Consider the following 12,319-nt stretch of genomic DNA (forward strand, 5'->3'; position numbering starts at 1 on the left):
ACGTATCATTCCAAGAATAACTCCTCCCCTGGTCGTTGGACTTCGAAGAAGGGTATCAGGATTCATAAACCACTCTTGAAGAGCTTTAAGACAAGGATGTCAGGGCCGGTTTCGAGAACACAGCCCAGCGCCAACAAGACGACCCAGCGTCTGCGCTGTGGTAAGGTGCACCAGCGCGGAGCCGGCCTCCCAGGGTCACGTGGGTCCCAGTCCCGCCTCGGCCCCAGCCCCGCCCCAGCCGAGTCCGTCTCCAGCGGCTGCCTCTGCGGTAGCGGCGGCTGCGCGTGCGCGGATCCGGGAGCGCTCTGCTGCGCGGTCCGCAGTGGAGGCGGCGCGTACAGCAAGGGGGCGGCGGATGGCTCTGCGGGGCCTGGCAGCCTCAGGGCCCGGCTCCCGCGGGCCGTTGGACGAGGCCTTGGCGGCAGCCGAGGACCACGGGGCGCCGGCCGTGGTGGTGGCGGCGGGAGGCACGCCGGAGGACGACGAAGAGGATGAGGGCCGCGGCCGGGGCCTGCTGCGCTGGGACGGCTTCTCGGCCTGGCTGCACTGCGTATGTGTGGTGGGCTTCGACCTGGAGCTGGGCCAAGCCGTGGAGGTGAGGCCCGGCCGCTCCTTGCCCCCGGCGCCTCGTCCGGGTCTCCTTGCTGGGGAGGCCCCAGCAGAGCGTGTGGCCGGCTGGCCTGGACCCCGGCTGCCGCGCATCTGGGCGTGGCCGGCCGCCCCTCCGCCTGTCGGGCCGGGCTGCGGTCCATTGGCAGTTCCCGTGGGAGGATCGAGGGCTGCGGCTAGGGGTGAAAAGTTCTCTCTAGGCCCCTCCTAAATACTTGCTGAGGTTCGTTTTTGTTTATTTTTGTTTTTAGCTCGGTGTCACAGGAATAACCATGGTTAGCGGCACCGGGAGAAGGCTGCAGGCAGGATGTTGGGGACTTTTTTGAAGACGAGAACAATGCCCCTGACATATGGTGAACTGTAATAACCAAGCCTCACACAACCAACTTTTTAGACTCCTTGACCGTTTTGGCCATTTCCAGTAATTCTGAGAGCATTCCCCTCAGCCTGAGCCAAAATGCTTATCTCAGCATGATTTTCTCCATTTCCTCGTTTTGTTCCTCATTTCTGTTATTTTTAAAAAATCGTTTCTTTTATTCCTTGAGGTTGCTTTTGAAAACAGTTGGCCTGAAAGCTGTGATCAAGATTAACATAGTTCATAGTTCATCTTGCTTGTGAATCATTCAAGTTTTCCATCTTATGGTGTCTTATTGAAAGGCCTTCGAATGTTATTTATTCTTGACATTGTTTAGGGTCCCTTTTGTAGCATAAGACATGGCTTGTCATTGTATCCAAGGAAAACCTTATTAGAAGGAGGTATGTTTAGAAAATTTTTGTCTGTTTGTTTTGGTGATGATGATAGATTTTAATGAACCACCTCATTCAGACTTTAGTGGCATGAGTTAGCTATGAAAATGGGCTTGGGAGGTTTTTCTTAAAGCAAAGCTACTGCTTTTGTATTCAACATGTCTTCTCTGTTTTATCATTATGCAGTTCAGTACACATTAGGTTTCCACTAAGATGTAGGCCTTATGCTGGTTGCTGCGCATACAAATATGAACAAAACGCTTTAACCTGTATTTGTAGATTTAGACTGCAATTTAGAGGGGAACCAAGAATTAATCACGGAAGAAGATAGGGCCAAATCCCATGTTTGGTACATTAGTGGTGTTCCATATGTACTTGATGGAATGAGTGAATACGTGAGCAGTTCTTTATCTTGTTGAGGCAAACAACAGTTTCCAAAGACTTTGAATTAGAGATTTATAAGTCATCTTTCATTTACATCGACATGTTAACTTGAAGTTATATATGTAGTAAAATACAGTTTAACCGTAAACTTAGGAGTGGCTTGTTGTAGTTGATTGTATTTTAAAGTAGATATAGGAGATCCTTGTGGACTCTAATCATTTGGGACATTATTTATAAGCATGTTCTTCAGACCAGATAGACAGTATTTAGCATAATTGAGATGCTATAAAAATGTGAATCATTAAAGGACTTATTTTGAGTTTCATTTCCCATGGGATATACTACTGAACAGTATTCTTTAGGTCAGTAGTTCTTAACTTTTTTGGCATTCTGGATCTTTTAAAAAAATATAAACTGTTATAAAAATGCTTACTAATACAAAATTAAGTATATACTTCTATGGACTATCTGGTGGTCATCTGTGGATCTTCTGTTCCGCTGTTTCCAGATTAAGAATCACTGATTTTAGAAGGCATTGAATGAGGGTGGGGAAGATTCCCTAATAAAGGATCCAAAGAAAGATAAACACATTAAATGGGTTGCAACATAATTTTGTTTCATTTTTATGAGAAATGTAGAATATTATGCCTTGCCACTTTTAAGAGAAGAAAAAGGAACACAAATTAGTAATGAATATAATGAAATAGTTAAAAAAATGTATTTCACTTTTGTATTATGGCTCTATCCAGGCCCAATGGACAGGTGGGGTGGCTGTAATGGGAAAAGAAGGTGGTGAACATAGACTTGTGTTGGGAAAGTGATATACAGTAGCTCCAACCGCAATTCCTATAATGCACAACCATAGAGACTCAAAAGGGAAATTAATGAAAGAATAGGTTAAAAACTAAATTTGGACTAAAATATCCTAGAAGACACCTGTGCTATCACCGTCTTTGAATTTTAGGGTTGAAAGAGATGTAAGACTCCGTTGTGCCATCACAGAAAGTACCATTTGTAAATTTTAAACAAATGCATGAACAGCACCACTTGGTTAAGCTTAAATCCTTATCAAAGAGACAGTATAGTATATCAATCAAGAACGGAGACTCCAGAGCTGGACTGCTTAGATTTGAGTCTGTGACTTTGGGCATATTAGTACACTTGACTCATACTACCTCTGTAACAGTACCTGCATCAGAGCACTGCTGGGAGAATTAGAGAAATTAATGGTGAAATGTTGGAAACAATACCTGTGACTCAAGACCTATGTAAGTCTGTGTTTGGGAAGTATTGAAATTCCCTTTTCATTTTCAGTGGAGAAAATCCTTAACTTGCTTTGTAAAGGCAAGACTTTTGAACCTTAATTTTCTCACTAGTAAAATGAAGTTGTGTTAGTGGAATCAGTACTTTTTTTTTTTTTAAACAGGGAAATTATTTTCCCTGTCTAAATAAAAATCTAATATGGGACCTCAATGGCTAACCTGGTTGAGATGGGGTGTGTTGGGGTGTGTGTGTGTGTATTTGGTTGCAGACAATGGAAACTAAGCTATAGCTCAAGCAGAGAAGGAAACTTGCTGTAGAGCATAGAGTTTTCAAGATATTCAACGCACAAAACTGTTGGGGCTTCATAAAATGGCTAGTGCCCATAACTTGGAAGCCTCTTGCTTATGCTTTTGTTTTTGGGATTTTGTTCATGCTTCATGTTCTCTGCAACTTATTTCCTTGGCTTCTATAATCTTTATGGTGGAGAAGTTGCCCTTTTCAGTCACTTCAATGAAGAGAGATGCCAGAGGAAGGTACTCAGGCCTGGTTTAGGGCAAACAATCAGCTGAAGACTGTGTGGTTAGAGGAGTGGTCCGTTTTGCATAAAATGTCTGTTAGGCCCTGTCCTTGGTAAAGGGGACAATGAACAGTATCTTTTAAGTTGGAAAGAAACTATAAAAGGTGTTGACTATAGGAGGTGTGCTCAGCTTCTTCCTTCTCCCACAAAGTGACCCTAGAGCGCCACCATAGAATCCACGCGACCTCTGGAATGCAGTTTCAAATCCTCTGGATTTTTATAAACTATAAGTTACTTCCAGCTCTAAAATTACCTGATTATATAGTAAAGCCTTAATTATCTGAATTCAGAATTGCCTCATTTATTCAAGTTTTTTCTCCCTGATTGAGTAATAATATGCTCATTGTTGAAAACTTGGCAAGAAAGAAAATTATAAACCTTAGAAGACATCACTCATAATTATACCAAGAAACAAGTGCTATTAATAGTTGATATTTTCATTAATGCTTTTTTTTTTACATAATTCATATCTGTCAAGAATTAATTTGATTGTTAGGAACAGAAACGCTCTCAAATAAATTTAAGAAAAAAGATTGATTATAAGGAGTCTCTTGGAACCCAGTTGCAGGAAGCTGGAATGAACCTCATGGGATTTGGAAAGCCTCAGGCATTTTGCCTTTGTTTCTCCGGAGCTGTGTGGTCTTTTGTCTCTGCTTCTCTTTGCCAGTCTGTTCCATTCTTTGTGCGGAGACTGGTTTCTTTTGCAAGGGTCTCAGTTTCTGCTCCTCAGTTTCTCTTGATTTTGGATTATTGTGATACTGATTTTAGCCAAACTACTTTTATATTCTGGAACCAGGCTGAAGCTCAATTCAAATACTAGAATATCTGATTGGCCCAGCATGGGTCAGGTGCTCCCTTTTGTTCAGTCATCTGTTAGGAAACCGCGGTTCAGTGACCATAGTGGCTACTTCTAAAAGGAGGGGGGGACACTTCCAAAGCATGGGATGGGCAGCAATACCATAAACAGATTTACTATCAGAGTCTGCTTTTTTTTTTTTTTTTTAAGATTTTATTTATTTGCCAGAGAGAAAGAAAGAGAGCACAAGCAGAGGGAGTGGCAGGCAGAGAGAGAAACAGGCTCACCACTGAGCAAGGAGCCCAACTTGGAACTCATCCCAGGACCCTGGGATCATGACCTGAGCCAAAGGCAGACACTTACCCAACTGAGCCACCCAGCAGAGCCCAGAGTCTGCTTTTATTTTTTATTTTTTATTTATTTATTTTTTTTTTTTTAAGATTTTATTTATTTATTTGAGAGAGAGACAGTGAGAGAGAGCATGAGCGAGAAGGTCAGAGAGCAAAGCAGACTCCCCATGGAGCTGGGAGCCCGATGTGGGACTCGATCCCGGGACTCCAGGATCACGCCCTGAGCCGAAGGCAGTCGTCCAACCAACTGCGCCACCCAGGCGTCCCCAGAGTCTGCTTTTATTGATAAACATGCTCATAAACAATTTACCAGATCATTAAAGACTCTTCATTAGTACAGTTTTATGGAACATAATTTATTTAACCATTTTTCTTAATTTGGATATTTAGTGGTTTTCTTTTATCTTCACAGTGTAGAGAATTATTTGCTACCTGTACACACATTTTAGAAATGTTTTGAATTTCTGAGCACCTTTAAAGATTTATTTATTTATTTATTTATTTATTTTATTTGAGAGAGAGAGTTTGGGACGTTGGAGAGGGGAGGAGCAGAAGGAGAGAGACAAGCAGACTGCACTAAGTGTAAAGCCTGACTTGGGGCTCCATCCCACCGCCCTGAGATGATGACCTGAGCCAAAATCAAAGAGTTGGTCTCTTAACTGAGTGAGCCACCCTACTTGATTGATTGATTGATTGATTGATTTGAGAGAGAAAGGGAGAGGAGTTTTTGAGAGCCTTTAAATCACATGAACTACACAGTGGAGAGTTTTTATCAAGAAAGGAGGCTATCTTTCGTCAAATGCAGAATCATCTGGTTCTTGTCTTTTATTAGTGTGGTGTGTCACATTGATTGATTTGCAGCCCAGGAATAAATCACACTTGGTCATGGTGAATAATCCTTGTAATGTACTGGTGTTGGGCATTAAGGAGGGTACTGAAACTAATGAGCACTGGGTGTTGTATGCAACTGATGAATCACTAAATTCCACCTCTGAAACTAAAAAAAAAAGAAAGAAAAGAAGATTATATAATTCGTTAAATAACACTGCTCTAAACTAAGAAAAAAATCACATGAACTTACAGAGTGTCCTAGGAAGTTGACATTTCTGTAATGTGTAATGTGAGGTCACCTCCTGAACCTCTCTAGTCCTTGATTTTATAAGAATTCAGGCATCATTAGTAGCTTTTCCTCCTTGAAGTCTTTATCAACTTAACAACTCTTTGGTCAATTTTAGTCCAAAATTGAGGTTTGGGAGCATCCAGTTTAAAAGGGAGAGAAACAACCCTTCACACAATTGCCTTCATCTTTCTCAAAAAAATAAACAAAATAAAAATAAATAATAAATTTTTTTAAAAATAAGTTTTTTTTCAATAAATTTTTTTACAAAAGGGAGGGAGCATCTGGGTGGTTCAGTTAAGCATCCAGCTCTTGATTTCAGCTCAGGTCATTACCTCAGGATGGTGGGATGGAGCTCCAAGTTGCGCTGCGCACTCAGTGCAGAGTCGGCTTGTCCCTCCCCCTCTAGTAAAGAGAGCACAAGCTGTCGGGTTTTGAACATCTGGTTGTCTGATTTTTGGCCAGTTTCTTCAATTTTCTGAGTCTCCCAGTTTCTTCAATTTTCTGTCTCATTTCCTTCAACTATAAAGCAGAAAAACAATACCTAAGAGTGTTGTTGGAGGTACTAAGAATGAGAATGCATTTAAGAATTAATGCCTGTCATTTAATGTTTGCCCAAATGTTCCTCCCTTATAGTTAGTGTCCTTGCACGTTCAGTAATCAGTGTAGGACTGCTCTTGGTTATTTTCTTACTCTTATTATTTTGCCTTAAATTGATTTTTTTAAAAACCCCACAGTTTTGGATGTGAATTCCAAGTATTTAAAGTACTTCCTGGGAGGACAACTGGCTGGATCAGTCATAAGAGTATGCATCTCTTGATCGTGGCCTTGTGAGTTTGAGCCCCATGTTGGGTGTAGAGATTACCAAAAAAGGAAAAAAAAAAAAATGGGGCGCCTGGTTGGCTCAGTCCATTAAGCGTCTGCCTTCTGCTCGGTCATGATCTCAGGTCCAACCCCATGTTGGGCTCCCTGCTCAGTGGGGTGCCTGCTTCTCCCTCTCCCTGCTGCTCTCCCTGCTTGTACTCTCTGCCATTTAAATAAAATCTTTAAAAAAAAAAATATATATATATATATATATGTATAATGAAAAATCAAAGTTAAAAATAAAGCAGTTCCTGGAAATCAAGTCTATAAGGTTTCATTTGCTGATAATCTATGACATAGCCTATTTGTGTGTACATATAGATTGTATTCCACCTCTTGCTGAAAATAATTTGAACCCAATGAAATAATCTGTAAAAAGCAGGACAGTTGATCATTAATATATTGTGTGAGTCCTGACTTCATTTGGATTACTGATCTCAGCCTCCCTCTGCCCCCATACACACTTTGTTTATTTATTTATTTGAAAAAACCTAGAGAGAGAACATGGAGGGAGAGGGAGAAGATGACTCCCTGCTGAGCAGAGAGCCTGACCCAAGCTTGATCCCAGGAACCCTAGATCACGACCAAGCCAAAGGCAGATGCCTAACCAACTGAGCCACCCAGGTGCCCAACACTTTTTAAAAAATAAAAAACAAAAAAGCTCCAAATTGAAGATGAAGCTCTGCTATGGGGTGAAGGCAAACTTCTGTACCATTTTTAAAAGAGCAGTTAGAATTTACTCCCCTTTCTTTTTCATTTCTGCCTTTTTTTTTTTTTTAAAGATTTTATTTATTTATTTGTCAGAGAGAGAGGCAGGCAGAGGCAGAGGGAGAAGCAGGCTCCCTTTGGAGCAAGGAGCCCAATGTGGGACTCGATCCCAGGATGCTGGGATCATGACCTGAGCTGAAGGCAGCTGCTTAACCAACTGAGCCACCCAGGCGTGCCTCACTTCTGCTTTTTGCCTCTTCCTTTTTATCCCCTAGCAGGGTGGAGCCTGAGGTATTCATTATAGTGTTCTTTATCTTAGCAAAGTTTGTTTATTTTTTTGAGAAGGGTGAAGACAGTTGTGTGAAGGGTTGTGTCTTTCCCTCAAATTGGGTGCTCTATAACCCCAGTATTTGCTCCTCTGCAAGTTTACTGTTTTAATCAAAACAGGCGTTTGGTGTAACTGTTGCTGGACTGTCTCATCGAACTATCTATTCAGCAGATGCTTACTGGGCAGCTACCATATCCAGACACAGTTGTGTTTTGGAGATAAAGCTTTGATGAAGCCTCCCTTCATTGAGCTTCCAGTCTAGCATGGACGGTAGGCCATTGAACAGTGAGGGTTATAGTAGGAGGGTTTGCAGATGCTAATAATGGCCTTTAAATTTCCTTGTGAACTTGTAGCACTTCCTAGTAGCTTGATGTAGTTTTGTGGTTTGAGAGTTGAAGTATGAGTAATCTCCTGAGCTTAGGCTCCCAGATAGTACAAGGGCTTCTTCAGTGCTACTGATCTCTGGTTCTGTTATGAAATTATATAATCCCAGTATGGAGGAATCTGAGATGTTCCTCCCTCCAGTTAGTCAGTTCACAAGTGCTTTATGTTTTCTGTATTTGCTATGATGAATGATGTGAAAAATGGACAATTGTATCTAAACTTTACTCTTATTAGAGAAAAATGCTTCATGGTCCATTCCATGTTCAAACTGACCACGTTTTCTAGTAATATAATTTAGTTTAGTTCTTGAGTGAGCTGGAACCTTAGACTGAGATCCAGTCTGTTCTGATACTATGATGTCAGTACTGTTTTTTCCCACTCCTTGAAATAAGTAAACATTTTTATTGCAGTATAACATACATGTAGGAAAGCATACAAATCCTGAGTTTGGTAAATTTTCTTTCTTTCTTTCTTTTTTTTTAATATTTTATTTATTTGACAGAGAGAGATCACAAGCAGGCAGAGGCAGGCAGAGAGAGAGATCACAATTAGGCAGAGAGAAGGCGGGGAAGCAGGCTCCCCACTGAGCAGAGAGCCCGATGTGGGTCTCGATCCCAGGACCCTGGGATCGTGACCTGAGCCGAAGGCAGAGGTTTAACCCACTGAGCCACCCAGGCACCCCCTGAGTTTGGTAAATTTTCATAAAGTGAGCATATCATTTCACTACTCTAGAGATCAAGAAACAGAATGTTATCACTGCCCCCAGAAATTTCCCTTATGTCTTCTTTTAGTCATGAGCCATTGCCCCTTCCCCCCAGACCCTGGCAACCACTCATCTACTTTCTCTATGGATTCTCCTGTTCTATACATTTCATATGAATGAAATCATAATTTCATTTTGCATTTTTTTCTCTGGCTTCTTTCACTTAGTATAATATTTTCAGGGTTCATCCATGTTGTGGTATATATCAGTACTTCATTCCTTTTTATGACTAAATTTTATATATTAAAAGGAAATATGACATTTTGCTTATCCATTCATCATTTGATGAAAATTTTGCTTTTTTTCCTACTTTTTGGGTATTATGAATAATGCAGCTATGAACATTTGTTTTAAGTTTTTGTGTGAACATATGTTTTCACTTGTCTTGGAATGAAATTGCTATGTAATAAGGTAATTATGTTTACTTTTTTGAGAAACTACTAAGCTGTTTTCCAGGGTGGCTGTATTTTCACATTTACTTTAGTAATGTGTGAGGGTTCTAATTTCTCCATATCTTGTCAGCACTAATTCTTGTCTGTCTTTTTGATTACAGCTGTCCTAGTGGATATGAGATGGTATCTTATTATAATTTTATTTGCATTTTCCCTAATGACTAATGGTGCCAAGTGGCTTTTCATATGCTTATTGGCCTTTTGTGTATCTTTTTGGAGAAATGTCTAATCAAATCCTTTACCCATTTAAACATTCGGTCACTTGACTTTTTTATAGAATTGTGAGAATTCTTTATATATTCTGTACCTTAGACCCTCATCAAATACATGATTTGCAAATAGTTCCTTCCATTCTGTGGATTGTCTTCACCTTCTTTTTTTTTTTTTTTTTTTAAAGATTTTATTTATTTATTTGACAGAGAGATCACAAGTAGGCAGAGAGGCAGGTAGAGAGAGAAGGATGAGGAAGCAGGCTCCCTGCTGAGCAGAGAGCCCGATGCGGGACTCGATCCCAGGACCCCGAGATCATGACCTGAGCTGAAGGCAGCGGCTTAACCCACTGAGCCACCCAGGCACCCTGTCTTCACCTTCTTGGTAGTGTTTTTTGAAACACAAAAGTTTTAAAATTTTTTTTTTAAAGATTTTATTTATTTATTTGACAGAGAGAGATTACAAGTGGGCAGAGAGGCAGGCAGAGAGAGAGAGGAGGAAGCAGGCTCCCTGCCGAGCAGAGAGCCCGATGCGGGACTCGATCCCAGGACCCTGAGATCATGACCTGAGCCGAAGGCAGCGGCTTAACCCACTGAGCCACCCAGGCGCCCCCAAAAGTTTTAAATTTTGATGAAGTTCAGTTTCTGTTTTCTTTGGTTGCTTGTGCTTCGATTATATCTAAGAAGCTATTGGCTAATCCACAGCTATAAAGATTTATTCCTGTGTTTTCTTATAAGATATTTGTAGTTTTAACTCTTACATTTATGTCTTTAATCCACTTTGGGTTAGTTTTTGTATATGATATGAAGTAGAGGTGTTACTTTTTTAAAAACTTCATTTTGAGGGGCGCCTGGGTGGCTCAGTGGGTTAAGCCGCTGCCTTCGGCTCAGGTCATAATCTCAGGGTCCTGGGATCGAGTCCCGCATCGGGCTCTCTGCTCAGCGGGGAGTCTGCTTCCTCCTCTCTCTCTGCCTGCCTCTCTGCCTACTTGTGATCTCTCTCTGTCAAATAAATAAATAAAATCTTTAAAAAAAAACTTCATTTTGATATAATTTTGGCTTACGTGGAGTTATATAAGTATTTAGATTTCTCTGAAGTTAACATTTTATATAAACATAGTACAATAATCAATACAAAGAATTTAACATTGGCATGATACAATTTACTAAACAGAGTTTATTGGGAGTCACCAGTTTTTCTACTAATGTGCTTTATCTGTTTCAAGATCCAATCCAGTTCTCTACATTGTATTGTAGGTATTATAACTCCATAGTCCTCTTCTGTCTGTGGAGCTCCTCAATCTTTCCTTGTCTCTCAAGACCTTGATTCTTTGGAGTACTGTTCATATAGTTTATAGTCTCTCTTTAAATTTTGTTTTTTTTCTAGTATGTTAGTCATGATTAATCTGAGGTTATAAATTACTGGGAAGAATACCCCAGATACGATGTGTCCTTCTTAGAACATCATCTCAAGAAGTACAGGATATTAAAATTAAAATGTCTCATTATTGGTAACTTTAACCTTGATTACTTGGTTGAGATAATGTCTGCCATGTTTATCCACTATAAAGTTCTGTTTTTGTCTTTGTAATTAATAAGTGTTTATTGTGTTAGAAGTTGAACTGCACAGTATCTTGTTTTCTGAGCTTGGTCTGCTAATTCAGCATCCACAAGTGGATCTTAGCTACAGCAATTACTATTCTGGTGTTCTAACTGTGATTTTTAAATTTTCCTTACTCCTATATTTATTAGTTAGAATTCTTTTATGAGGAAGAGTTGTCCCTTTCTCTCATCCATCCATCCCTCTACATCAGTACAGACTGAGGGATACTTATTATTTGGGTTATAATCTAATACTATCATTATTTATTTTGTTAATCAAATCATTCCAGCTTTGAGCATTGGTACCTTTTTAGGTTGACTCCTGTGTCCTTTAATCCTGCCCCCCTCCTTTTTTTGAACACTTCCTTTTTGGCACAACAAGATGCTCCAGGATTATCTTGTATTTTTCCTGTCCCAGCCCTGTAATCTGCTACCTTCCTAAGATGCCCTGGTTCTTTTTATTTCAGAATGGTATTCAGCAATCAGCATCTCAGCGTTAGGTATACTCACTGCTACTGGGGTGTCATTGCTTTATTTTTCATATTAAAAAGCCTTTTAAAAGATATTATGTTTAACATATCTTAAGATATTTTCCAGCCAGTTATTTTTTAATTTTTTTTTTAGAAAAAATATATACTTTATTTTCAACTAGAAAGGTGCAAACATGTTTTTTTTTTTTAGAAAAAATATATACTTTATTTTCAACTAGAAAGGTGCAAGCATGTTTTTTTTTTTTTTAGAAAAAATATATACTTTATTTTCAACTAGAAAGGTGCAAACATGTTTTTTTTTTTTCCAGCCAGTTTTTAAAATAACCAATACATAACCAATTGAAAAATGTAGAGTTGGGTTTTTTTTTGTTGTTTTTTGTGTTTTTTTGAGTTGTTTTTGTTTTTTGCCTGTAAATAGTTTCCATTTTCAGTTTGGAATGAGTATTCTTGTCTAATCTTTGAAGACATAACTTCTTAAAAAATATTTTATTTTGGGGGCACCTGGGTGGCTCACTTGGTTAAGCATCCAACTCTTGATCTCAGCTCAGGTCTTCATCTCAGGGTTGTGAATTCAAGCCCTGCATTGGGCTCCATGTTCTGTGTGGAGCCTACTTAAAAAAAAATTAAAAATAAATAACTGAATAAGATTTTATTTTTAAGTTACCTCTGCACCCA

The 12,319-nt window shown here is 39.8% G+C and overlaps 1 protein-coding gene across 3 annotated transcripts in view; it reads left to right on the forward strand.

Annotated features, from left to right (window-relative positions):
- Positions 1-321: 321 nt before the first annotated feature.
- DENND6A (DENN domain containing 6A) overlaps positions 322-12,319 on the forward strand; it is a 62,676-nt gene continuing 50,678 nt past the window's right edge. For 2 of the 3 annotated variants that reach the window (XM_044253314.1, XM_044253315.1), the window contains exon 1: positions 322-595. In XM_044253314.1, the coding sequence (XP_044109249.1) occupies positions 356-595 (240 nt within the window). In that variant the 5' untranslated portion in view covers positions 322-355. The remainder of the gene's footprint in view (positions 596-12,319) is intronic. The other variant, XM_044253316.1, reaches the window with a different exon arrangement.

This window comes from Neovison vison, chromosome 6 (genome assembly GCF_020171115.1).
Source record: "Neovison vison isolate M4711 chromosome 6, ASM_NN_V1, whole genome shotgun sequence".
Taxonomy (NCBI): domain Eukaryota; kingdom Metazoa; phylum Chordata; class Mammalia; order Carnivora; family Mustelidae; genus Neogale; species Neogale vison.